The 27,094-nt window shown below is 44.4% G+C and overlaps 1 protein-coding gene across 1 annotated transcript in view; it reads left to right on the forward strand.

Moving 5' to 3' along the window:
* The first annotated feature begins 6,295 nt into the window (after positions 1-6,295).
* Roc1a (Regulator of cullins 1a) overlaps positions 6,296-27,094 on the forward strand; it is a 28,554-nt gene continuing 7,755 nt past the window's right edge. Inside the window, exon 1 of the mRNA XM_067125226.1 lies at positions 6,296-6,448. Coding sequence (XP_066981327.1) covers positions 6,353-6,448 — 96 coding nt within the window. The 5' untranslated portion in view covers positions 6,296-6,352. The remainder of the gene's footprint in view (positions 6,449-27,094) is intronic.

Here is a 27,094-nt window from a genome sequence, read left to right on the forward strand (position 1 = left end):
ATACTGATACAATGTAAACAAATAGGGAGCGTTCTTTTAGACGCTAAACGTACATTTTAACAAACGTAAACACAAGATCGAGAGTATTCTTTTGGACAAAAAAACATACATTTAACACTACCTATGGTGTTGAACCTTATGAGTATAATTTAACATTACTTCTTACTGTCTACCGTATTTGACTTATGAGTTTTATTCAAAATTTGTTCCTATATTCTACCTTATCTGACCTTATGAGTTTCATTTAACATTTCTCCCTGCTGTCTACCATATTTGACCTTATGAGTCATATTTAACATTTCTTTCTGTTATCCACGCATGTCTGAAAGGTATTTTTGTACCGGGATATCGTTTTATTAGTTGTAGTGGTGTGACAACGATCTTATTCAAAATTCATCGTGAAAGCGAGAATTTAACCACGAGAGGACAACCCACCGAACCGCCAAATCTCTTGATGACTTGAAGAAAATAAACACCTCGGAACAGACGAGAAAACTCTGAACTTGACAGGTCTGACTTGTATCAAGCACAAAACAACGTATTTTCAGTGACTGAACGATTTCAACATTTTTATGACCTGATGAGTCCATAAAATTTACAACTGTTTTAGTGGTTTTGGTCATTTCACTTCTGGTGGATTTCATGGCGCCAATACTTTCCCTTTTATCAGGTTCATATTTTACTCTGAGCCTTCACAAAAGGAAACAAGTAAAAATTGCGCTGAGGTTTCTTCGGCGCAATCGAGTTTTCTTTACAGCATATAACGCTGTATGAAACTCTCAGCCAGGGCACATGAAACTCTCAGTCGCGGCCCATGAAACGTTCAGCCACAGCCAGGTGGTGGCCTGTGTTGTTGGCACCTATAGCAGTGCCAGACTCACGATCATGGCTAACTTTAACCTTAAACAAACAAAGACTACTGAGGCTAGGGGGCTGCAATTTGGTATGTTTGATGATTGGAGGGTGGATGATCAACATCCCAAATTGCAACCCTCTAGCATCAGTAGTTTTTAAGATCTGAGGGCGGACAGAAAAAGTGCGGACGGACAGACAAAGAGCCATCTCAATAGTTTTCTTTTACAGAAAACTAAAAGTTCGAGACAGAATTTTACAGTATATGGTCAAAAAGTCTGAGACACATATCCTGACTACTTGAGTAAGGTTCTGATAGTTCCTTTCTATACTTATCAACTCTTTAAAGAAAAGTTCTTCTCCCTTTGCTAAAAAAAAGATCATTTGTGAAAAACTGAGAAAATGGAAAAGAGAATAATTAGAATAGTCAACGTAATGTTTTGAGTTATGTAGATGACAACCAGTATTCCAATGTTATTTTTGTATTGCCTTCATTATTATTATTTTTATTATTATTATTATTATTATTATTATTATTATTATTATTATTATTCAGAAGATGAAACCTATTCATATGGAACAAGCCCACTACAGGGCCCATTGACTTGAAATTCAAGCTTGAACTGTGATGTTCCAGGAAGAAGTAAGAGGAGGTCCTCTGACAGAATAGATCCAACTCACTTATTAAAAAGAAAATAAATAAATCCAACGGTGATAAAAATGTACTGGAAAAAAGAATAGCATTGGAACCGTGATGCATTGCACCTTCGACTTGAACTTCTGAGGCACACATCCCTGGGAGGCTGTTCCACAGTCCAACTGTGAGGAATAAAAGACCTGAACTGAGAAGTTCGACAGCGAATTTACTGCATTGGTGCTGCTGTTCAGTGAATCTGGTTGCTCTCGGCAGGAAAAGGATCAGGGATCAACTGTGAAAGAGAAAGATCCCTGCTGAAATACAACTTATAAAAAAGTGACAAACAAGAGACCATCCGTCGATGGTCCAAGTCGTAACTGCAACTGTTAGGAAACAGAAACCTACCACCACAAACCACTCTATCTAAACGAGATAAATCTCTGGCAGAAGCAGACATCCACACCGGAGAACAGTATTCTAATAAAGGGAGTACAAATGACCTAAAATAGGTTGCAATGACTTTATCACTGTTGTACATATATGAGGCCTTACGAACAATGCCTAACTTTCGTGTGGCATTTGCTGAAACTTTCATTAGATGTTTCTCAAAAGTTAGATGTGAGTCAAAGGTTACACCTGGAATAGTTGTCTAATATTATGGAACAAATGACCTCAGTGGATTCTGATCTCGTATTCTGCAAGTGGATTTAAAACAGCTCTGTCTTTTTGTTTCAATAATGATAAAATCTGTCATCGATTTTTCCACACCTGCTAGAATGTGACATTGAAATTAGTGAGAACGAATAAAATTATAAAATTAGTGAAGACGAATAAAATAACTAAGGCGACAACTGCTTATCAAATTAAAACTGCTGTAAAGAGAGAGAGAGAGAGAGAGAGAGAGAGAGAGAGAGAGAGAGAGAGAGAGCGGGGACTCCCAAATCTCCGTGTCCGGATAGAAGACTGATGGTTAGCTAAACTGACAAGTCACAAACAGGATAATTAATCAGGAAGAGAAAATGGCACCCCAGGAATATATTCATAATGAACCAGGCAGCGAATGGAGACTAAGAAATTTTTCAATGAATGGAGAGGAAGAGGCTATAATGGATTGCAATTGAGGTTGAGACTAATTACCATTTACTCTTCCATGCATTCTACAGAAGTCACAAAATGCTCAAACTATATATATATATATATATATATATATATATATATATATATATATATATATATATATATATATTATATATATATTTTATATATATATATATATATATATATATATATATATATATATATATATATATATATATATATATATATATATATGTGTGTGTGTGTGTGTGTGTGTGTGTGTGTATGTATTTTTTAAATTTTCATCACAGTTAGTTGGAAATATAATTAGCAATCATCTATCAAAAAAATATTACTTGTATTCCCCTCGTCCGCATTAGTATCCCATTTCTTTCTTTGAAATTATGAATCCAGAAATATCTAGTTAATTGCCCTTCCCTTTAGTTTTCATTAAAATCGAAATAATTCAAGACCATTAACAACCCGGGTGTATCAATATACCGAAGGAAATGCAACCCCTCAAACGCGTTCTGGAAAGTGGCTTTTGGTTAGGGAAGGAGTTTGCTTATAGGCTACATTTCCGTTTGTCTTTGTTCAAAGCTGATGTCTCTGCAACATAACGTCGTAAGGGTCTCACAGTATATGGAAGTTGCTGCAAAGAGAGAGCAAATTCGATCCATTTAAGTGTTGAGATATTTTTTTGTTAATTATTCAACTTCCCTTCTCGCATCAACGGCTAAAAGAGGTCTAACGTTTTTCTCTGGGTTCATGGCAGTATGTATGATAACTCAATGTCCTTCACTGACAATTAGTAATTCTCTCTCACTCTCTCTCTGCTCTGCTTTAACTCTCCAACTGTCTATTTTCCCCCCTAAGATCAGTACTGACTCCCTAAAGTATTAAACCTATTTACATACAAAATTAGATGTAAATCCTTTATATGAAAAGCCTCATCTTGTGAATTTCATACAAAGTATTTCACTCGTAGTAATAACAAAAACAGAAACGTCCACATTCCTTCCATATCTCTTAAGTATCACAAGTGGATGTCAAATTGGTGATTCAACAGAGAAATAACGGTCATCTGGTTCTTTTAATAAATGTGTAATCATCGATGCCCAAGCAGCAGAGAGTAGTAGTTGTTTCCTAACTGTCATTCAGATGCAACGTACATTTTTTCGTACAGCATACATTATTATATTACTCCAGTCTTAACATGTATTTACCCAAGAACCTAGGCATTTCGTGGCTGTTTTATATACCAGTCAGTTGTGACAAGAAATGACCTCAATGCAGTTGACTTGGGGCAGTCTATCTCTACTGTAGGAAAGCGCGGCTTTTATCCGCATAACTGATATATATCTGTTGGATAATCGATGCTACTGTGCTCGGAGAGCGAGAGAGAGAGAGAGAGAGGGGGGGGAACGGGTCCTGGCATGGTCTCGGTCCTGGTCACTTCTAACCCACCGACTGTCGATCATACATTTGACTGATCTCTATCTCTCCTCGTGAGCACTATACATTGGGACACCCCATTCGCTATTCTAATTAATCAAAATAAATGTAATGTAAAACTAGATAATCCGAAATTAGTTTCATATATATATATATATATATATATATATATATATATATATATATATATATATATATATATATATATATATATAATGCTTATACAGAAAGATAAAATTTATCACATCTTATGCTCGGTAACCAAACAATATAAGTATGCATTGCAACCGGAAATATCGGATTGATGTCTGCAACTGAGAGAGAGAGAGAGAGAGAGAGAGAGAGAGAGAGAGAGAGAGAGAGAGAGAGAGAGAGAGAGAGAGAGAGAGCCGAAACCGGATTGTAACGTATTTCGTGCCATAAAGGTTCAATGTTCCTTAAACGGAACGGAATATCAGGTTTCCTCACAGCTTCTCAGATCAACGAATGAGCCTAAAAAAATCTGTTAATATTTCTATTTCATGATTCATGAGATATGTTTGTTCTCAAAGTTAATTCACGTACCATTGTGATAAACTTGACGGAAACTATATTTTAGATTCTTCTCAGAACATGTACGTTTAAAATACCAGTAGATGAAGAAAAAAAGCATGCACGATCTAGGAAGGACAAGCGGTCGGTTAGAATGATAATACATTGAAAGTGACTCATACTTGAGACCGGACCGTTGCGGCATGGTAAAACACCTCCTTGCCCCATAATATAACGTTCGGTCTGACCTTCCTTCCCGCCTACATGCCCAAGTATTCCTCAAAATTATGCATTTCTCGGAATGTCTCGATCAATGAGAAACTGTCGACTTGTCTATTGGCTTAATTGCTGAAATTTGAACGGTGGTTGCCTTAGGTCTTTCAACTTACTTATCGCTGGATTGTTCAATATGTACAGGAAAGTGCTTGACCTCGTGATCATACAGGAATAGTAAGTGTTAATGAGTGAATGTATGAATAAAAAAAAAGAATGAGGTGCGTGAATTGTGTTACTAATGCATATGCATATGCATGATTTATGGTACCACATATACCCCTGTCTGGGTAGTATGGGTACAGTTAGGCGCCAGATTCATTTGAAATGGGTGATGGTCAATGTGTATTTTGTATCTTCCTCTGGGTCACTTTTGACTTCATATTCCTGATTTTTCTTCAATAAAATTGCATAAGCCAACAAGTTTACTGTTTCATGTTCTTACTAACAGTGAGTTTAAATGAAAATAAAATACTTAGTAATTGATTTACATCTTCCTATACACTAAGGCCCTTCCATTCCAATGCCTCGTCTCCTCACCCAGCCAATACTTTTCCCTACCTCTCCTCCTTCCTCACAAAACCTGCTACTATACTGTATACATTTCTTTCGTTAATGTAATATCTCCCATTTTTCCACATACCCAATTTTGCCATCTATGTTAACTTTTTCGCATCTTCAACCTCCACACTTCTCACCTTTCGACCCCTCGTAAATTTCAACACCAACATCACTTCCCCTAAAGGAGATTTGCCCACCACTCCCCTCATTCATTCCAAATTTTACTTTCATCGTCATTTATCCATACTGCAATTCATATCTCTGTCTTTTGGACATTCATATACTCTAACTACTTTTTTAACTTTAACAGCCTTCTTATGAAACATGAATGTGTATTATCAGTATTTGCATGCACCATCACCAACAAACACAGCACTGTCAACAAACATCAAATACTGATTAACAATACTGTATTTATTTTAGCGCAATGTGTTAACAGCATTTACGTATTGCGAATATGTGAATTATAACAAGAAACAGTAGAATAATACATTAAAATAGCTTAACCACACCATGAGCTGACTATCAGTGGTCTGGTCAGAGTGTTTTTTTAATAATAATATTCTAGACTCCTCTGTTTCTAGAATAAATTGGTGTTAAATTATAGTGAAAAGCAAATAAAAATGGAAAACATTAATTTTGTAGTATAATCCACTCTCCAATATCATTTCACACACTTTAGTTTGTTCTAGCCTTGAGTTTGTTGTCGTAACGTTACGAATCATAGATATAGAGACGAGAATAGAGACAGCAGAAATCTACGGGAACGTTCTCTACAAGTGACATCCCAAAACATAAATATGCCACTATTAGCCTTTTAATTTAAAAAAGACAAGAGTAAAAATGCCAATAAATTAATTTTGTTAACATAAAATAATAATTAAGAGCCGTGATGGCGTCAGTATAAAAAAAGTGTCATAGAGAACGGAATCGACACCCATTCCCCGACTGGAAAGTTACACTAAGATGTCAGCGATGGAGGTCGATCCACAGGAAGAAGAAGTCGAGGTGCCTTCCTCAAGCACTTCCAAAGCCGACAAGAAAAGATTCGAGGTGAAAAAGGTAACTGCAACCTATCAGTCATCGATTTCGTCCATTTTCGTGGAATGGGAAAGAAAGAGAGGCTTGTAATGACAAGTCCCGTGGTCGTGTTGTCACAACAATGTGTTGCGAATCGTACCCTTAACTTACCCTCCTAAAGGGGTATGATGATAAGACGATTTTAAGTAGAATCGGTAGGCAGTTGCCCCTTGTCTATAAAGTATGCATGCTAATGATTCGTTTAGGTACTAGGCTATGGCAGTTTTTGGCAAGTTTGCCCATAGGCCAGTGGGATCAAGTGTAATAGGCTCTGGACTAAGTAGGCGAATGGTTTTCGCCAAAAATTGGGTGAGTTCTGGAGTAAGATTTTACTTTGACCCATTATCGCGATTCTGAGTTGAAAATATTATTTTGTGATGCTTTCATGCGTCCGTTGAGCATTTCGCCTCCTAGGTTCATTTCGTGAGCAAGTGGGTAGACCTAGCCTAGTTTTGTGAAGATAGGCTAGCCTATTAGACACACCCTTACAGCCTATACTAACTATGGGTGACCACAGTGGGAAAGGAGGGATGTCGGGTAAAAGTAGGGACCAGCTCCGCATGGGATGTTACTTTAGAACTTGACTTTTCCTGTAGCCTAGATTTTTGGTTGCGTTTCAAAATTTACCATTATTTTTTTTCAGTCGACTGTAATTAACCCCAGAACTGATATGTTTGTATGCTGGCCATCCTGGAATGCTACCATGCATGTGCAGTGTTGCAGGGGAGGTTTTTGTAAAAAGAGTTTCCTTCACGGGGGGATCCGGGAGCAGAACCCCCAGCTCAGTAACACAGCCTGCTAGGTTAGGTTAGGTTCTCTAGTTCGTTTTATAATAGGTTTCCTTAGTCAATCCCTTCTTAAATAATGGCTCCCTGATGACTTGCACGTGCGCGGAGCCATTCCTTAACAACAACGAGGTAGTCCGGTCTTTCTCCCAGGGATTTCTCCTGCCCAAAACCCTGCATTCCCAAAGGGTCCCCAACCATGATGGGTAGATTTGAAGTTAATAATAATTGGCTGACAATAAACACCACCACCTTCATCAGCAATACTAAAAGTATAGGAAAAATCGGTAGAACTATATAGTAGCTCCTCGGCCGCGACTGCCTTCTAACTCAACTTTTTCTACAGTTTTTTGGTTGCTAATTATGAATTTATCTTTAATTTTTGGGCCTCGAGTGTAATTAACCTGTAATTAACCCCTGAAGTCTATCCAACCAGGGGTTTCCATATGCGATCTTCACAAGACAGAGCACGGTCACGTCTGTTTCGGACAGTTCGTATCCCGTCCGGCAAGTGCAGTAACTTATTAATGTATGGGGTACCTAACCCCCCCGGGGCCAGTACTAAACACGGCGAAGGGACATTCCATTTGGCAGACAACAAACAGATGCACCACCAGTATCAGAAGCCCTAAAAGTGTAGAAAAAAACAGTTGAAAATGTAAAATAGGCACGGAGCTAATATACAGAATTACTGAAAAATCAATTTCCAAGGTAGGCTAATAGTCTGTGTAGAGCTGTTGTGTAGTTTTACTGGGTTTGGGTGGGGGGAACCATAAAACAAGTGAGGAGCGCCTACAGTTTAGGTGGCCAAGGCTGTGGTGTAGGTTCCGACTAGGCAACTGGCAGACGAATACTAACAAGACAAACTTTTCCTGTAGTGCCAGGTCCTGACCTAACCAGATGTAACCAACCTAACCTAAGATAGGGCAGCATGCCCTAACCTGACCTGGGGGCTTTGCCCCCCTGGACCCCCCCAGAAAGCATGGGGTCACTGGGTAGCGGAACTACTTACCTTGGCGGAGTTATTGTAGCACGGGCAGAAGGTGTTACGCGGCCTGGCAACCGAAACTGTAAACTACCCCAAGTGAAATATAAGAATGGAAGATAAAACTTGAACTACTACTGCGGCCTGGTTCCTCCCATTTGCCAACTGGATTATTTACTGTCTTTCATCCATGTTTTTGTTTATGTTTGTGGTATTTACATCACTATTTTATGTTTTATGTTCATCTGTAAGGGGCTGGTACAAAACACAGTGCCCATTTTGCACTTAAACTGGAAGTTGCCAAACCAAGAAGTTGCGGTAGTGGTTTCAAGTTTTACTGGAGGATGGAATTAACCTAAGTTAATGTAGGTGCCAGATCCTTACCTAGCCTAGATGGTGAAGACTTTGCTCCCCTGTAGATTGAGGGGTCACGGCTGACTTGAGGGTGGTCCAAAGCCCCCCCTCCTCCCCACCAGGTTAGGTTAAGTAAAGGTAAGTCTGGTTAGGTCATATTCCCTCTGAAATACATACTACAGAAGTGCCTGACCTCGCTCAGCATTCACTCCCTTCGCCTAACCTAATGCAGGGCCCCAGGGCCTTATCCATTGTGGGGCTTCATTCCCCTAGCCCCACCTAACCTTAAACATCCTTGTATTTCACTTTTTGTATTTTCCCCCACCCAGTTTCCCACTGTTGTCCCCCAAATTGTGGGATAACAGGGGGAGCCCCAATACCTTTAGAAGTAGGTCTAGCCTACCAGTATGCAACTAAAATAAAAATCAGAAACATTTTAAACGCTAAAAATAGGAAAATAATTTTTTCAACTTCAGGATACGATTGTGGGTTACAGTAAATATGTATCAGACTACAAAGCTATACATTATAACATGAATGAAATAGGCTATATGGTAGTGAAAAAATACCTCATTGTAGGCCCATTTCACTGTTTGTTCCGACACGTTATGCAAACCATCAGTCCTTTACATTAGGAATTATATACGGCGAAGCTGGACATAGCCATTAAACTCTTGAGCAAGGTGGTTAGGCAGTAACTACTGTCACATAGGCGGGGAATACCCGCCTGCCCGGATGTAAACATTCCGGTTTGCTTTCGGCCATCACGCGTTCCAGACGTGTTTTCAGGTCTCTTTGCCTGACTGTCGTTAAGCTGTGTGTATACTACTTGTGTTTGATATTTATTAATACATACCCATGATCTGTGATAGCCTTGCATAAGCTGTCGTTCCCCTGCATCAGTGTCTTGGGTTTGACGGCCAAGGGCTTATTTAGAGGGGCGTAACCAAGTGGTAATGCTTCTCTCCCATTAGCCCTTTATTTAGATACTGAAGGCGTTCCCTTGTACGTTCAGAGATTTTAGATTGGACGTAATATCTTCGTTCTTTTACATTGATCAGGACGTAAAGAGTTCGCTCCCCTTCTTGGGCTCCCGCCATCTGTGTGCAAGGGCATGACTACTTCCTTTCTACTTGTACTGAGTGTTGTTTTCGCCACTTATGCTATGGAGAGTTGTGGGGTGGAGGTTGCGGGCATCGTCGGTAAGTTTTGCTTCCATGGTGCCCTTGGTGGCCTCCCCTCCTTCCTTCTCTCTCCCTGTAGGTTCTTCCTTATCTCTCCTTCGGTAGAGATCTCTCTCATTTGCCCTCTTCGCTCGCTCATCGGGCGAACACTGCAAGGGGGGGGCCATGACTGGTCAGGCGACCTCTTCTAAGGGCCCTCCTCTCGCTGCGTAGGGCAGTTCCCCTCGGAGCGAGAGGAGTCTCCCTCTACTAATCATCTTTACTTTATCTTTCAGGTTGACAGTGAGCATCACAGGCACAGCAGTAGATGGCTGGATATCTCAGTTGGGATATCTTTGCCTGAAAGAGTCCTGACGTTCATACAGTGTTCCTTCGGGATCGACCACAGGACTTGGTTGGAATAGCATAGTTCCACATCAGGATTGTTCCAACTTTGCTCCCGCTGATGTGGATCGATCACTCTCATTACTGGCCTTCATGTATGCTGTGGCACTGCCTCTGGCGTATCTGTGGTCTGTCTGCTCCTGCTGTTTCCTGTGTTATGCTCCTGTTGACTCGGCGACAGTCTCTGGGCGGCTCTTCCTGGTCTCCTGCCATAGCCATCCTGATCGATCATGTCGCTGCTGGTGACGTTCCTGGCCGTTGCTGTAGCTCCTGCCTTCTGAACTGATTCCGTAGTTCCTGCATCGGCTGTCCTGATCGTGCCTGCTGCTTCCCTTGGTGGTGGTGTCCTGGGCCACTTCCGTTGTGATCCTGCCCAGCTGCCCTGGAGGTTATGATGTTTCTTGTCCACTATCCTGTAGAAGATGTTGGAGTGAAGGTGAAGGAAGTCCCCCTTTGGAAGTAGCTGCTGTCTTCAACTTATCTTCGATTTCGTCTTCTGCTGCCTCTTCCCTTCCTCTCCCGAGGTTCAAGGGTGTCCCAGGAACTGGATAGACTTCCGTTGACCAAAGGAGAGGAAGGCTGCTTCTTTCCCCTTGATGCTCTTGGACATTTAGGGACTGCCTCCTTCTGAGGAGGCAGCGGGTCTCTCGTTGGCTCTTCCCGACCTTTTGGTTAGGGTTTTGTGTTTTGGGAGCTGCGGGCGCGCAGACCTAAGTTTGCTCTCCTGTTCCCAGCCCTAGAGGTTCCGCTTCTAAGATGGGGGCTGCTTCAGATGCTCGTTCGTGAGCCGCTCGGAGTGCTTGAGATTCTGTGGAATATCGAGTATCCCAATCTGGTCTGGAGAGTACTCTCCCCGGCCCAGTTCGGGAGCAGTGCGAGAGAAAGGGCCAAGGCGCCAAGGTGTCTCAGCTCTTCCTACCAGCACTACAAGTGCTCCCCAAGTCTTACCAGTGCTCAGACAGGTTTCCAGCCTGGTGTCTTGATCCTATTGGTTTGAACACCAGAAGAAGCAGGGAAGAAATTCCCTTTGGAAGTCCTGCGGGACTTCTAAGGGACTGACTCCCTTCTGGGAGACAAGTTTCTCCCATTGGCTCTTCCTGGCCTGGGGCGGGAACCGATTCGCATTCTCCTCTGGGGTCTCGTGTTTCGGGGGCCTCGCCCTCGTTGCCAGTCTTAGAAGTCTGCGTCCAAGACTGGTTCTGTGCCTGGCTCTTTTCGATTTCTTAGGAAACTGAAAGCAGCCGCTCCCAATATTTGGGAGTCTCGTTGGTCGCTCGAATTCTGTGAATCACTAGCTCTCTCCTGGCGAGAGGCACAGGATGAGGAGAAAGTGCTGAGACGCCATGTGTCTTGATACTGCCCGCCAGCTGCTTCAGTTGTTTGGCCGGGTTTCATCCTTGTGTCATGAACCTTAAGGTTCAACCATGCAGGATAGCAGACACAGAATTCCCCTTTAAACCTTCTTCTCAAGGGGCATCACCCTCGAAGGAGTTTAGAGTTCAGGAAATTAGCGCTAGTTCACGGCAGACGAGTTCCGCCCTGTCCAGTTCCGATTGCGATCGACTCAGCTCGCTTGGCTTGCTCGCCCCGCCCAGCCCTGGTTGCGTTCGCGAGACTGGCTCAGCTCGGCTCACCCTGCTTGCTTCCCAGTCCACCGCTTACTACCCAGTCTGGATTGCGTTCACATGATCAGCTCGGTTTTTCCAAGTTGGGTTCTCGGCACTGTTCGAGTGAACTCTCTGCTCTTTCCAGGAAAGCCCTTGGCCACAGCACAAGTGCTCTTCTTCCCCCATGTGGCAGTAGTCTCCTTCGGTTGATTATCGCTCACGGTCCACCTCTCCTGCTGGTCTTATTGGCAAGACAGGTAGAGGCACCCTTTCCGCTCACCTGTTCTCTTTTCCTCTCGGTTGATTTCAAAAGGCGTGAGATGGACAGAGAGAGCTCCGACGAATTTGTCTTTTCTTTGGAGTTTGGCTGCCTGGCGTACTTTTGCTGTTGATTCCCTGATTGTCTCGAAGTACAACACATAGCCCTCTTCTTCCCTTCTGGGAAAGTGCACATAACTGTCTCTTTCCACCCTCTTTTCCTTAAGGGAGGAGGGTGGAAGGGAAGAGAGAAAGAAGTATCAACCGGGTAGAAGTTCTCCTACTGCAGATGCCTGGATGAAATGGTCCTACTGCAGGTGCCTGGATGAAATGAGGAGTAGTAGTACCCTTCTTCTCCTCAATCGAGATTTAATTATGGATGAGAAGCTTCTTCAGTCTTGCTGTCCCAGGGAACTGTTCCCTGGGTGTCATGTGACTCTCGTTTAGGGTTCCTGTCCTGTGCTCTGCATGCGCCCTTACGAGAGTCTTTGGACAGAGATGTGCCCTCTTAGGACCATCTCTCATCTTCCCCTGCCTTGGCGTAGATGTAAGAACAGGTGAAGGGGATCAATACCTCGACTCCTTGGATGTCGTAAGTGGACTCCGAATCCATCAGCAACTATTGTCGGGTTCGAGTCCTTCTTGTTCCCCTCCTCCTTGGACTTTGTATCGATGATCCAGATCAGTCGTTACCCTGTCCTATTAGGGAGCTGTGGTACGTTCCAAAGGCTCAACATTCCTAACCTGGATGTCGTCAACATTTTCGCTAGTACTATCTCTCCCAAGGAAGAAGTGTCTGAGGACATCTTTCTCCTGGCTTGGTGAAGCGATCAAAGGAGGTACTTGGCAGCTGGCAATGATGATACTGGTACTTTCCACCTGAGAGCTCATGAAGTCAATGCCTAGGTCCATCCCTCACACTCCGGAAGTTTCTGTCAGTCTGGAAGCATGATGTGGTCTCACAGACCACGCTCTTGTCTTCCTCTTTGTCTTGCCCACAGACCCTTGGAACTTTTTTCCTCACTGCCTAGGACTCTAAGATTCTTCCCAGCCTATTTCGTATGAGTTACGTTTCCTCACTCATGCGAAAAGGTCCAGTATCTGACATTTGATCTTGCAGTTCCTACACCCCGATCAATATGTCAGAGGCACGGTACTCCTCCGCTCTTTTGACCAGGAGGAGTAGCCCGGGTGTGCAGAACTCCAGTCAGTTCAGGAAACTCCCTCAGATTCCTCCCTCCAACTAGTGAGTCTTCCTAATGTAAAGGACCGATGGTTTGTATATCATGTCGGAACAATTCACAGTTTTTAAAAGTAAACTGTATTCTTTCTAACTATACAAACCTGAAGTCCTTTACATTACATTTTATGCCCGCCTCATGCCACCTCTCAATCTGAACCTGGACCAAAAGGCAAACTGGAATGTTTATGTCCGGGCAGGCGGGTATTCCCCGCCTACCTGTCAGTAGTTACTGCCTCACCACCTTGTTTCAAAGTTTAACAGCCTTGTCAAACTTTGCTGTAAGTAATTCCTAATGTAAGGAACCTCAGGTTTGTATAGTCGGGAAAAATACAATTTACTCTCAAAAAGTGTGATTTCATATTAGTCTCTCTTAAAAAATAATGTTCTCCATATTGGTTGCCCATAACTGTAGGATATAGCCTAAGTGGTTCCAATATCTTTAAATTAGCCTACCCATTTGTTTGCAAAATTAAATATCAGAAATGTTGAAAAAAACGTGACAAGGGAAAAATTACACAAAATTGCACCAAATGAACAGAAGCTAGTTTGTCAAAGTGGCTCCTGATTTTCAAAATCCCATCTAATTGTGATATTCTAAACAAAAGAACCAATCCACTTCTGGCATATCCCACATACCGTCATTTCTGGGTAAAAAAACAGGAGACGTTTCAGACACATAAAAGTCCTAACTTATGATGCAGTTGAACAGACAAAATCTGGTGGGGAGCTCCACTTCCTTGAGTGTTAATGTAAACAAACAACTTAAAATGAATAAAAGCAGGTAACAACATTCATCATTAAATATCTTGGTAATGGTAGATTTGCAATAGATTTGAGCATGGATCTCATTTAATGTTAAAAATTCCAACATCAAGAAATGCTGGAAGTAAAATTAAACCAAAAATTAACACTACACTACCCCTGATATGTAGAAAATCTGGCTAGCCTATCCTTGAGTCTACCCTAGGCTATAAGGTTAGCCTAGTTGTTCCGACACGATATACAAACCATCGGTCCATACATTAGGAGTTACTTTCAGCAGGGCTGGAAATGGCCGTTGAACTTTTGAAGAAAGTGGTTAGGCAGTTAACTACCGTCCAGTAGGTGGGAATCCCGCCTGCCCAGATGTCAACATTCCAATTTGCTTTCGGCCGTTGTGTGGTACAGATGTGTTTCTTCGCTCTCTGCCCGAACTTCCCGTTGAGCTGTTTTCCTGGTGGGATCTTTTCTGTTTGTTGTGTGCATTGTGTATTCATTTCTTTATCATGAAAGCTCATGAAGGAAATAAACCTCGTAAGCCCGCCTCCCCCAAGTTGTGTGTCCTGGTGTTGGGGGGAAGAAATTTAAGTTTTCAATCTAAAGTTGATGTGGACCTGCACACCCTTTGCTCTTCTTGCAGGGGCGTGTGTGTTCCCGTTATTCTTCTTGTGCTGAGTGTTGCTCCTGGTTGGCTGAGCAGTGGGCGAGGTTTGAAAGGGAGGAAACAGTACCAGAGGAAGCCTCCCAAGGCATCATCTGAGGGTTACATGCCCCCAATGACTCCCTTGGTAGCTAACCCTTCAGGATCATTTCTCTCTCCCAGTAAGCTTCCCCTTCCTTCTGGAGAGGACTCCCCTTCATCTTCTTTGCTCGCTTCGTTGGGCATGGAATGACATGGGAGAGGGAACGATCAGGACGCCCTCTAATTGGGGGCCTCTCCTTGCTTCAGGGGGGGAAATTTTTTCCCCCGGAGCAAGTGGAGTCTCCCTCCCCCAACCTGACTTTGTCTTCAGGTATGGTGGTCGAGGCTTCTCACGGTGGGGGGGCAGGCTCCAAATCTTGCTTCAACCTGGCTTCACCTGGGCCTTGCTGGCATACCATCACTGGAGGGTCTCCTGGCTCATTTTTCTGGCGCCCTGGTAGTGACCCACACCGTGGCTACTGCTACAACCAGCTCCGTTACAATGACTGCTTTTGCTAAGATGGCGGTGACTGTCTCTTCTCACCTGGTTACCCAGGTGACTGCTGCGCCGGCATCCCATCACGCAGTGCTGCTCCCGCCTGGCTTCCTTGCCCTGCTGTCCCAGCCAGGACCCTCCATGATGGTGACTTCATCCGTGCCCCATATTATGGTCCCCGCTCCTGCTGTTTCTGGTGTTGCTGGCTCCCGGGCTTTCCTGGCTTCTCCACCTGCCCCAGCTATCCCGGTCACCCCAGTCCTGGCTCCTGGCTTATCTGGCTCTTGGCCTGTCCTGGCTTCTCCACCTACCCAGGCTGTTCTGGTCACCCCAGTCACTGCTCCTGGCTTCCCTGGCTCCCAGGCTGTACTGGCTGGCCCAGTCCTCTGGTCTCCTCCGTTGGTGTCTCTGCTGCCCAAATCACTCCCACTACCCTGGCCACCCTGGCTGCTCCTGTGACTTATGCTGCTCCCTCCTGGATGGGGAACTTGACCCATTCTGGGACTTCTAAGGGACTGCCTCCCTCCAAAGGGGAAGCAGTGGGATCTCTCTTCGGTTCTTCCTGACCTTCAGGTCAGGGAACCAAGTCGTTGACCCTTGGGTTTAGTGTTTTGGGAGCCGCTGGTGTGCAAACCTTGGATTGAACACCTGTTGTCGCACCTAAGAAGTCTGCTTCAAAGGCTGGCAGTGTGTCAGACGCTCATTTGCGAGCTGCTCCAAGTACCCAGGTCTCTAATGAGACTTGGGTATCCCGAACCGGTACTGGAGAGTCCGCTCACTTTACCGATTTGGGCACAGGACGGGAGAAAGAGCCAAGGCGTGCAGGTGTCTTGGCTTTGCCTGTTGGCTTTTCCTCTAGTGCCAAGCAAGGTTCCCAGGTAGATGCTTCGGCCTCTAGAGTCCGAGCATCTGGGGAGACTGAGATGAGGTCCCCTGTATAGTCTTCTCGAGAGGCTCCGGCCTTGAGGAAGACTGGGGCCCATCAAGAGGACAGCGCAAGTTCTCGCCAGCCAGCTGTGTGTTCGACTCCACCCAGTCCCCAGTCACAATCACAATCACATGATCGGCCCAGCTCAGTCAAGTTGAGCGCTCAGCTTGGCTCGCATGAACCACTACAATCTCCTCGGGACAACACTTCACCGAGGAGAAAGCGTTCTCCAGGACCCTGGTTGCTGTCGTCACCGCAGGTTGATGACTACTCCCAGCCCGCTCCTCCTGCTGGTTCAGCCAGCAGGACCGGCGGGGGTGTCCAACCCTCCTCGCCTGTCCCCCCAACCTCCTGGGGTTTTCCTGGGAGGGGCAGGTCAGGCAGGAGGAGCTCTGGAGAGTCGTCTACCCAGAGTTCAACTATGAGGGCATATGTTCCTGGCTTGGTCCTCGGATTGACTATAGTCAAACTCAGCCTTTTAGTCCGCTAAGGCGTTGGCCTTGTTTACCCCGGATTTTCCGCACCGTTGCCACGTCTCCCCAGGTAGGTACTTCTGCCACACCTATCTCTCTCTCTCTCTCTCTCTCTCTCTCTCTCAGACTTATCTTTGCCCTCATTTTGACTTTTTTTCGACACCACCATGGAGGTAAAAGTCTAGGTGCATTTTTTTATAGAGGTTTCCCCAGTAGCCCTAATCCTCTCTATGGTGTTTAATTAGAAGATTCCTCGTCTGAGCTGTCCTTGATGTTGATGACGAATGACTCGATAAATCTCTCAACCGCTACATCTTGTTTTGCATCTTGTTCCTGAAGCTTCTCCGTGTGTTTTATTGCCTGCTTCCAGTTTTCCGCTGTCACAGTGCTTAAAGCTTCTTTGACCAAATGCTTAAGTTCAGCAACTTTGAATGTGTTTTTCTTGGAAATGTAAGTTTTTACCTGAGCCCATATAAGCTCTTATTGGGTTGTACTGACAATGGTATGGCGGGAGTCGTACAACTTTATGTCCTGCTTCTGAGGCAAGTGTGTCAATCACGTAAGTTTTCTTTTCATTACACATTTTTTTGGCGAGGTCATAGAGCTCCACTTTCAGCATGTCGTCACGTGGATGTGCACCGTTCTTTATCAACCAGTCCTTTATTGCTTCCTTTCTTCAAGATGATGTTGGGTTTTTTTCAAGCACCGTCGAGTGGTAGGATGCATTGTCCATCACAATTACAGACTTTTTGGGGATGTTGGGCAACAACTGAGTCTTAAACCATTGCTTTCGAAAACTGCAGCATTCATCTGATTGTGATAATCACCATCATTTTTTGCTTGAAAAAATAGTTCAGCATTCTTGACAAAGCCCTCTTTAGTTCCTGCATGAAGAATGACGAGGCGATTTCCTTTTCCGGTGGCGGCTTTACTCCTGTTGCTTGTCTGGAGGCCATGTCAGTCCAACACTTTGCAACAGTGTAATTCTGGGTGACCCAAGTTTCGTCAAGGAAAACGAAGTTTTCAAGGACTATCTGACTTGCTGCATCTCTCTCAAAAATTTCGTCGGCGAGCAACAGCAACATCACTTGTTCCATAAGGAACTTGCGGCCATCAACTTGCGAAAATCGGAAGCCAATCTGCAACAGAACTTTTCAAGTGACTCAGTGCTACCATTGTAAGATATTTTATCTCTTAGCTCTTCCGTGACTTTGTAGAGTGTAGGGATTTCATTTCTTTCGTAAAATTCAGTACAGTTCTTCTCAGGACACACTTGTCAAAGTCATCAAAATTAAGTAACTGTTGTAGGCTGAGTTTTTGTCGGTGAATGGAAGATAGGTTTCTTGTGTTCAGCCTCTGACCACCATTCTTGATTTGCTTTGGAGTAAATCCTTCTAACTGTCCTTTCGCTTACTTTGGTGGCTTTGGCTGTTCGAGCAAGGGCTTGAGTGGTTGGTAACAAAGGTGCACCGTTGGCCTTTTCATCTAAAAAGTACCGATTGACATTGTAGATTATTTCCTTCACTTGACTGTGCAGGCGGGGTCAGCGAGAAGTAGATGTTTCCATGGTGGGTTAGTGACACGGAATGACCTTGTCGGGCTGAGGTGGCAATGGCACACTGACCCAGAACAGTGGTGTTGTCAAATCTCAGGAAAACATTTTTAATAATTTTAGTTTCCCCAGCAAAAACTTAGTCATTCTTAAACATATGAAGTTTTATTATAAAACAGAGTAAGTACCTTATATTTAGTGAGTACAAAAAATATCAAGAGACATTTTGCCATCACTGTCGTGGCGTATTTAGAGAATTGTGGCATTTTTGCGGAAATCCCCGGCTTAACGCGGCCACCGCCTTAGTGGCCAAAAAGGCTGAGTTTGACTATAGGTCATACACTCGTGTAGTGCAGGAAGGATCAAAGGGGTCTGCCGAGGTTCTCCCTCCTGCCGAGAGAGTAGATTGGGAGGACTGCACCCTGGAAGGACCCGAGGGTCCTCTCCCCCAGGATGCAGACACCCCTGAAATACAGAGGACTTTTGCTGAGGTCACTGCTGATTCGTCAGCACTACGACCTTGGGGAACGGACCACGGCCTCATCTGTGGATCATTCTTTGCGTCTCGAATCCTTCTGGGGTCCGAAAAAGGAACCCAAGGTTTTGATGGTGCTGCCATGGTCCACACTTGCCAAGGGGGTTGTCGATCAATTGAATAATCTAGTTTCTGGGCGAGATAATTCACTTCGTTCGAACTGCTCAGACAAACTGCTTCCTCCTCCTCTGCCTCGACAGAAGCACTTTTATACGCCCTCGGAGAGGGCATTGCCAGTTAAGCATTTTGACCCAGACCTGGTGTGTCTAGGCCTGGGTCTCTCGCTGCAGCAGCTTACTGTGGAAGGAATCTCCCTCTTGCAGCAAGAAGCAGCAACCGTGGAAGCCACCGCTATGGCAGCTCTCCAGGCAGTCTCCTAGCTGGATCTGTGGTCTTTCATAGTATCCAAGGTGGCTGCCACCTCGGGTCCTATCGTGCTTGGGGAGGACTCTGCTTTTAGGAGGCTGTGCCAGTCTGGAGGTAGGGTCATCTCCTGCCTTTCCCACCAGATGGCAAACCTGTGGGCGAACCTGGTGCTTAAGAGAAGAGATGCCGCCCTTTCTCACTTCAACAGGTCTGTTGGTCCCTGAGTCAGCAATGACCCTACGGAACAGACTGTTGCTGGGTTCTGCCTCTTTCTTCCCCAGAGAGCTGGTAGATGCTGCAGTGGGCAAACATAGTGCTGAAGACAGTGACCTCCATGTCCACCAGGCAGTGGCCAAGACTATTGGGTCTTTGCTCTCCACTGTGGCTCGGCCTTCGGGCCAAGCTAGCACTTCTTTGGCCCCTAAGAAACCCCAGGCTTTGAAGGGTTCCTGTGGGGACACCCAGCCTTCTTCTTCTACTGTGAAGGGCGGGTAGTCGTGCCCCTTTCAGCCCTCTTTCCAGTTCGGTAAAGGGAGCAAGGCAAAGAAGAAGAAGGGGAAACACTAGGGGCGGCGTTCCCCTCCAGCTGCTGCCATTGGGCAACTTGGCAACAATACGGAGCTGAGACCTGGGTAATGGATGTCCTTAGGGAGGGATATATACTCCCCTTCAAGTCTCAGCCATCCCTCACCAACTCTCTGGTCCCGAGAGTTGGTCCATCTCCATACCTACGTTCCTGGTGGAAGTCGTGTCGGATCGGTCCCTAGGCTTTTATAGCCATGTCTTTCTCGTGGAGAAAGCTTTGGGGAGCTGGAGACTGGTCATAAACCTCTCTCCCCTGAACCGACTCGTTCGCCAGACTCGGTTCACGATGGAGACGGCTCATTCCGTGCTCTCCTCCATCAGGGAGAAGGACTTCATGCTTACGACGGATCTGAAGGATGCGTATTTTCAAATACCCATCCATCCGTCCTCCCGCAAGTACCGTCGCTTTATCCTCGGAGATACGATGCTCCAATTCGGGGCACTCTGTTTCGGGCTCACGACCGCTCCCCATGTGTTCACGCGAGTGTTCACCTTATTGTCAGCTTGGACCTATTCGCACAGGATACTTCTATTGAGGTATCTCGATGATTAGCTGGTCCTGGCGAGCTCCCGCTCGCAGTTGCTTCAGGACAGGGATTAGCTCCTCGAGTTTTGCCACGATCTAGGGATCGTAGTAAATCTCGAGAAGTCAGATCTCACCCCCAAGCAGAGGATAAAGTACCCGGGCTTGCTGATAGATACAGTAGCAGCAAGTCTCCCCCTCGGACTCTCGCATCAGCAGGTTCAGGAATGTAGCACAGCTGTTCTTGTCTCAACAGGAGCAGCCAGCTCGACAATCGCAAGTCGTAATCGGTCACCTGTCATCTTTGGAGAAGCAGGTCCCTCATGTGAAGGAGTACTGGTCCCAGTCTTGAGATCCCCAGTCCTTTGTCATCCCTCTTTCGGAGGAGGTGAGAGAGGACCTAGACTGGTGGATGGACGACAGGAACCTCTTAAAGTAGTTTGCCTGCATACTCCCCCTCCCAACATGCTTCTGTTCTCAGACTCATTGACCGAGGGATGGGGTGCACACCTGGAGGAGTTGCTGACTTTGGGAGTGTGGCATCGAGACGACAAGCACCTTCACATCAACATCCTGGAACTCGAGGCAGCCTTCCTGGCCCTCCAAGAGTTTCAGGAACGAGTGATATTACACTCCGTGGTGTTGATGAGTGACAACACCACGGTAGTGGCATACGTCAACAAGCAAGGGAGCCTGGTGTCCCTTGAGCTTCATCAGTTGACAATGCAGGTGCACAAGTGGGCTCTGGCCCACTTGGTAGAGCTGTCAGCCAGGTACATTGCAGGCAAGAGGAATGTAGTGGCAGACAAGCTCAGCCACCAGAATCAGGTGATAGGGACAGCTCAGCCACCAGAATCAGGTGATAGGGACAGAGTGGTCACTTCACCTAGACACAACGGAGAGGTTGTTCGATCTGTAGGGGTGTCCAGTCATAAATCTGTTCGCCACCCGGCACAACAGAAAACCTCAGGTCTTCTGTTCGGTCGTGTCTGACCCATGGGCCACTGCAGAGGTTGCATTCCAACACCCGTGGGACAACTTTGGCGTCTACGCCTTTCCTCCATTTTGTCTGATTCGCAGGGTGATCAGCCAAGTGATGATCACCCCAAATCTCAGGATGATTTTGGTGGCTCCCAAATGGCCCCAGGATGTTGGTGTCCCGACCTGCTACCTCTTCTCTCGAGACACAGAGATTCCTCCCTGGCCCAACCTGCTGTGTCAACCCCACGTAGAGCGGTACCAACAGGCAGTGCAGTCCCTGTGTCTTCACAGCTGGTGGTTATCCAGCATCTTGTACAAGCAAGAGGCTTTTCACATCATGCAGCAACGGAGATGGCTGGACACCTCAGACGGTCCTCTGCAGCAGTATACCAGGGAAAGTGGGCCGTCTTCTGTGGTTGGTGTCATAGTTGGGGTATCTCTCCTGTCGGGGTTACTATTCAGCAGGTCGCGGACTTTCTTGTCTTTCTTCACCGAGAGAAGAGAAGCTTCTCCCCATTTCAGTCATCAAAGACTACAGAGCAGCACTCAGCCTAGTCTTGCAGCTGAAAGGGGTAGATATCTTCTCTCCTGTTGAGATTTTTCTGCTGATGAGAAGCTTCAAGAGGTCTTGCCCACTCAGGGACCTCAGGGCCCCTGCATGGGACGTGACTCTCGTTCTAAGGAGTCTGACTCTTGCACACCATATGAGCCTTTATGAGGGTCATCAGACAGGGATCTGACCCTCAAGACAGTCTTCCTGTTTCCTCTGGCATCGGCGAAGAGAGTAGGAGAACTTCATGGACTTTCCTTTAATGTTTAAATGCTCGAGGGGATGGGGATCATTTACACTCAATTTCGTCCTGGACTTCGTAGCGAAGACTCAGAACCCATCGGTCCCTAACACTAGATTGGAGTCCTTCATGATCCCCTCCCTAGAGGACTTTGTTGGTAATGACCCAGACGAGATTCTACTGTGTCCTGCTAGAGTGCTGCGGCGCTGTCTGAAGAGAACTCGCCATCTCCAGTCTGAGTGTCGACGACTCTTCTTTTGTGCTGGCTCGACCAAGTGAGGGGTATCCAAGAACACGATTTTTTTCTGGCTTCATGAGATAATTAGGAGAGCTCACTAAGTCTGGAGCATTGGTCTGACCCTCACATTCCGGAAGAACCTGTAGGTTCCTTAGGTGTTGAAAGCCGTGCACGGACGGGATGCCGAATGTATTTTTGTCGAAGGACAAGAAGCAGAAGCCAGGAAGCGAACGGACAGAAAGCGAACGGACAGAAAGCCAACAGATATAATGCCAACAGACACAATGCCTAACAGACATTAAGTCGAACGGACAAAATGCGAATATTTTTTTCTTTATTCAAATTTGACTATAAGAAAAAAAAACAATAATAGTTTTTTTCAGTCGTTAGAAAATCGATAAGAAGGCTTTTTCTTTGTTTGTTTTGAAAATTTCAGAACACATATAAAAGAGAAAAGGAGCAAAATAAAAGTAAAATGCTTGATAATTATTTTATTTCGACAATGTTTTTAAAAGTAAAAATGCTTGATAAATATTTCATTTCTACAATATGTTACAATATACTGCAAAAGAGAAATGTGTTGATGGGTAAAAAATAGTTGAAAAACGACATAGTATAATACAAAAAGAAAATAAAGAATATTTAAAAAATTGTGAGTCAGAGATCGCAGAAACGCTACTCCTTCGTCCTTATCATAAGAACAAAATATGGATTTTATTCTATCATGTTAATGGCATTGTATTTCTTGTTAGGTCGTGATATATCAATCCCTGCAGAAGCCTGCTCAATTAGAATTTCATTACATGCTTGTTCATTTCTGATAACCTTTAGTAATTTGGTGAGTGTTGGATGGGTTACATTAATTCTCTTTTAAAGCCTGATGCCAGCCTTCAAGGGAATTGTTTGTTCTCGTAAATTATCATTAACTCTAGTGTGAACAGACCACAAATCAACATCAAACAATGGTTTCCTCCTTCGACCTCGCTGGATTATCCCTAACCACGCACTTTCAAGTAAAACCTGGACCAAAAAAATCACTTAGTAATTCATCAGTTTCAGCATCTAAGGAATTCACCAATTCACAAATAAATCATGTACATCTGCAGGTGGGACGAAAAGCAATTGCTTGTAACTGCTTGATGAAAAAGCATTACTGGTTTCAGCATACCACTGCTGTAGACCACAAGACTGGATATTCCGCCATAAACATTGGCTGAAATGAAAGAAACAACCTGATATAGATGTATTAGGAAAGTTCTTTTTAATGCTATTTATTGTTGCTCTTTCAAAATCAACAGTTATTGAATCAGGCTCCTGAACACCTCCGCTTTTTAAAAATCCAAAAATTTCGTCATATGTTTTTTTCTTCTTTGTTACTGGCAATACAATACACCAATGGCAAGGTTTTACTTTTTAAAACAATGGCATGTATGGTATAAAGCTGTTTGCCTAAAGGAGCGGAGTCAAATGTGCCATCGGCAAACCATGCTTGTTTTTTAGATAATAATTTCAAGTTATTTTCTGTCGATAAAATTGTAACAGGTGGTTTCATAAAGACGAAAATTCTCGCCACGGATTGTCATGTCCAAGTCTTCACTTTCTTCATTCTTTCTTGCTCGCCTACCATTCTTGTAAGTGTTTTTCTTTAGGCATTGAACCAGCAATGCTGAGCAGCAGTTCTTCCAAGACATTATTTATTACACGGCTTGTTACCTCTTCTGTTTGTTCTGCTGTAGTCTTCATTTTTATCCAAAGCTTTTAAAATGGTATTATGAGCACCGTCGGGTAGGATGTGAATGATCTGAGCTTGTCCATGTTCGGTATCACTGATCGTTCTAATTCTACCATTGCACACTTTTCAGCGCTCACATCTCCAGTAAGTAGTTTCTTTAACAGTTTTATCGACAACGATGAATATCCATTATGAAGCAATTTTCGCCACCACATCCTGTCGTAGTGAATTCCATAGTTGAACTCGCAAAAAATAAATTCCATAGTCAAATTTGAATATAGAAAAAATGTAAATACAAAGCAGTATTAGTAAACTAGGTAACTGTTAATGAAACTAGCAGTTAAATAGTAATTATCAAATTACTGAAAAGTCAAACTTCATTGAAGAAAAAATCTTAACTATCATTATTTTTGCTTATATTTATCTTTCTTTGGTCTTAGCAATATTCGGCATTTTGTCCGCTTCGACTTGATGTCTGTTCGCATTCTGTCCGCTCGCTTCCTGGCTTCTGCATCTAGTCCTTCGACAAAAATGCATTCGCATCCGATGCGGTACCGTTGAAAGCAGTGTGATCTCAACAGACCACTTTCACTTCTTTCTACTTTTGGGATATTGCTCACAAGTCCTTGAACACCTTTTCCCAGGGACCTATGGTGGCTGCTCAACAAGTTGTGCAGCTTATCCGGCTCCTGTAACAGGACAGGGTTGCATCTCACCTAAGATGTGCAGTTGTGGATGTGAGAATGAGTGTGGGAGTGACTGGCCTCCCCTTCTTCTCTTCCCCCAGCTCCCTTCCTGCAAGCAGAGAGCTGACGTGATGTTACATACAGGATCTGGCGGTCAGTGCAGGTAAGCGTACACTCTGAGCTTCTGTTCTATTTCCTTTCAGGATCATAGAAGCAAACCCACTCCTTCCTCTAGCAAGGGGAGGAAGGAGACCATGACAATAAGACAAACCCGATACTTGTATTTGCCTTACTGCCGCCGACTTTTTATGGTTCATCCTAGCCTATTTTGTATGAAATGACGTCTTCCTCATTCATATGAAAAAGCCCAGAAGTTTGACAATTGATCTCGTGTTTCCTACAACCCGATCACTTTTTCAGAGGCAGGTTATTCCGTTCCTCGCTCTATCAACCAGTAATTTAACACAAGGTTTAGCGAACTCCAGTCAGTTCATAGTGACTCACTCAGATTCCTCCCTCCAACCAGTGAGTCCTCCTATTGTAAATGACCGACAGTTTGTATATTGTCAGAACAAATCACAGTTATTTAAAGTAAATTGTATTTTTCCTAACCATACAAAAAGGCAAATTGGAATGTTTACATCCAGGCAGGCGGGACTCTCGCCTACCAGACAGTAGTTAATGGCCACTTCCAGCTTTGCTGAAAGTATTTCCTAATGTAAAGGACCTCAGGTTTGTATAGTTAGGAAAAATACAATTTACTTAAAAAAAACTGTGGTTTTAATGGAAATCTTAGGCCCAGATGAAGAGGATAGGTTCTTTGCCCAGTCAGAGCCCTGAGGTGCTATCTGCATAGGACCGGGAAGATCAGAAGACCTGCTAGTAACCTCTGGTGTTCTGTCAAGAATCCCTCTCGTCTGCTTTCAAGGAATGCCCTATCGTTATTAGAGACCTGATCTCCGAAGCGCATTCCCAGATTCAGGAAGACACTTCCTTTGATCAAAGTTAGAGCTCATGAAGTCCCAACCCCCTATCAATGTGGGATTCAGCTAAGTAATTACTTGGTAACTTATATAAAAAAAGGATTTTGACAAAGGAAAATCTATTTCTGGAGAGGGCCCCGTGTCACCCGGTGAAATAGTCCATTCAGCACTTATTTCTAGGTAATTCCGTTGCTAGATACCAGAGAAAGCTAAATGAAATGCTGGAGTTACTACCCCAGAGCGAGCTCCACTAGATGGAGTCGCAAAAAGGGTGAACTACAAAAACACAGAACCTTTCCTATAGAGATTCCCAATGTCAAAAGTCCCAACGAGAGAGGTGCCGATACAAGCCCATGCACTACTCAAGGACTGTATACAAGGCAACACTAGCCGCATTCCATGTTAGCACCCACCTCACTAGAATGAAGTTTATCAAGGAGGGAGAGAATGGAAAAAGGGTGGGTCATTGGTGACAATGGGCCCTCCAGAAATAGATTTTTCCTTTGTCAAAATCCTTTTTCTGATCAGGTCCTGTGTCACCCGTGAAATAGTAACAGAGAAATAAACATCATTCTTATGCTATTAAAGACTTAAATAGAAACGTTGAAAACTAGGAGAATTCTACCCTGAACATAAGTAAGGTCCTCTAAGTTCATGTAATGAAAATAATGTAAGTGGTCACCGCCTAAGATCATGAGCTTAGAATATAGCACCTGAATAGGCTTGTATTAAGAAAATACTTCCTGCCTAATAGCAGACCCAATGACAGTGCCCCCCCAGCTTAAAGGAGAGGACCTGACAAAATTGTGAGGTCCTGTCTAAAAAGCCTGCAAGGAGAAAACTGACACAGAAACAGACCTTTGTAAAAGGGGGAGTACTTTCAAGGTGACCACCAAAATGAGGACCTTCAATTGTAGATAGAAAGTTAGGGTGAGAATTCACAACACTACCCCTGATGAGGGGAAACCAAACTGATTGGTTCCGCCAGACAAACCAAACTGATTGGTTCCAACAGACAGGGCAGACAGTACAGGAAAACTAACACTAGAAGCTAAGCTGATTAAAAATTTTTGGGACTTCTTAACAAGGAAAGATAAGAACAAGATGATTGTTGGTTGAGAACTCCGATACATTACTCAAAGACCAGGAAACCGAATGGACGGAGTACTGTTCTTAGACTAACGCAGACCTTAGGGATGAAAGTTAAGGGCCTGTGAGTCTGGTTCCAACAAAACACTTTCCTCGAGGCCAATGCGGCCGATCAGTACTGTAGCTTCAAAACTATGTGAAGAGTGCTAGTTACTTAACTGCAGAACCATACTGCAGTAGAGTAGGATCCCTTAACTGATTTCAGGAAAACAGTAATAACAGGACCAATATCAGTTTCTCCTAAACTGTAAGATTCACAAAGACCACAAAGCCAGGACATCAGAGTTTGAGGGGGCTGACGAGGCTGAGTTTATACCAGACGGGACAGCTTGATAGTTTGTGGCTGAATTGGGTTGCAAACAGACCTAC

The sequence above is a fragment of the Macrobrachium rosenbergii genome, chromosome 23 (genome assembly GCF_040412425.1).
Source record: "Macrobrachium rosenbergii isolate ZJJX-2024 chromosome 23, ASM4041242v1, whole genome shotgun sequence".
In the NCBI taxonomy this organism is placed as follows: domain Eukaryota; kingdom Metazoa; phylum Arthropoda; class Malacostraca; order Decapoda; family Palaemonidae; genus Macrobrachium; species Macrobrachium rosenbergii.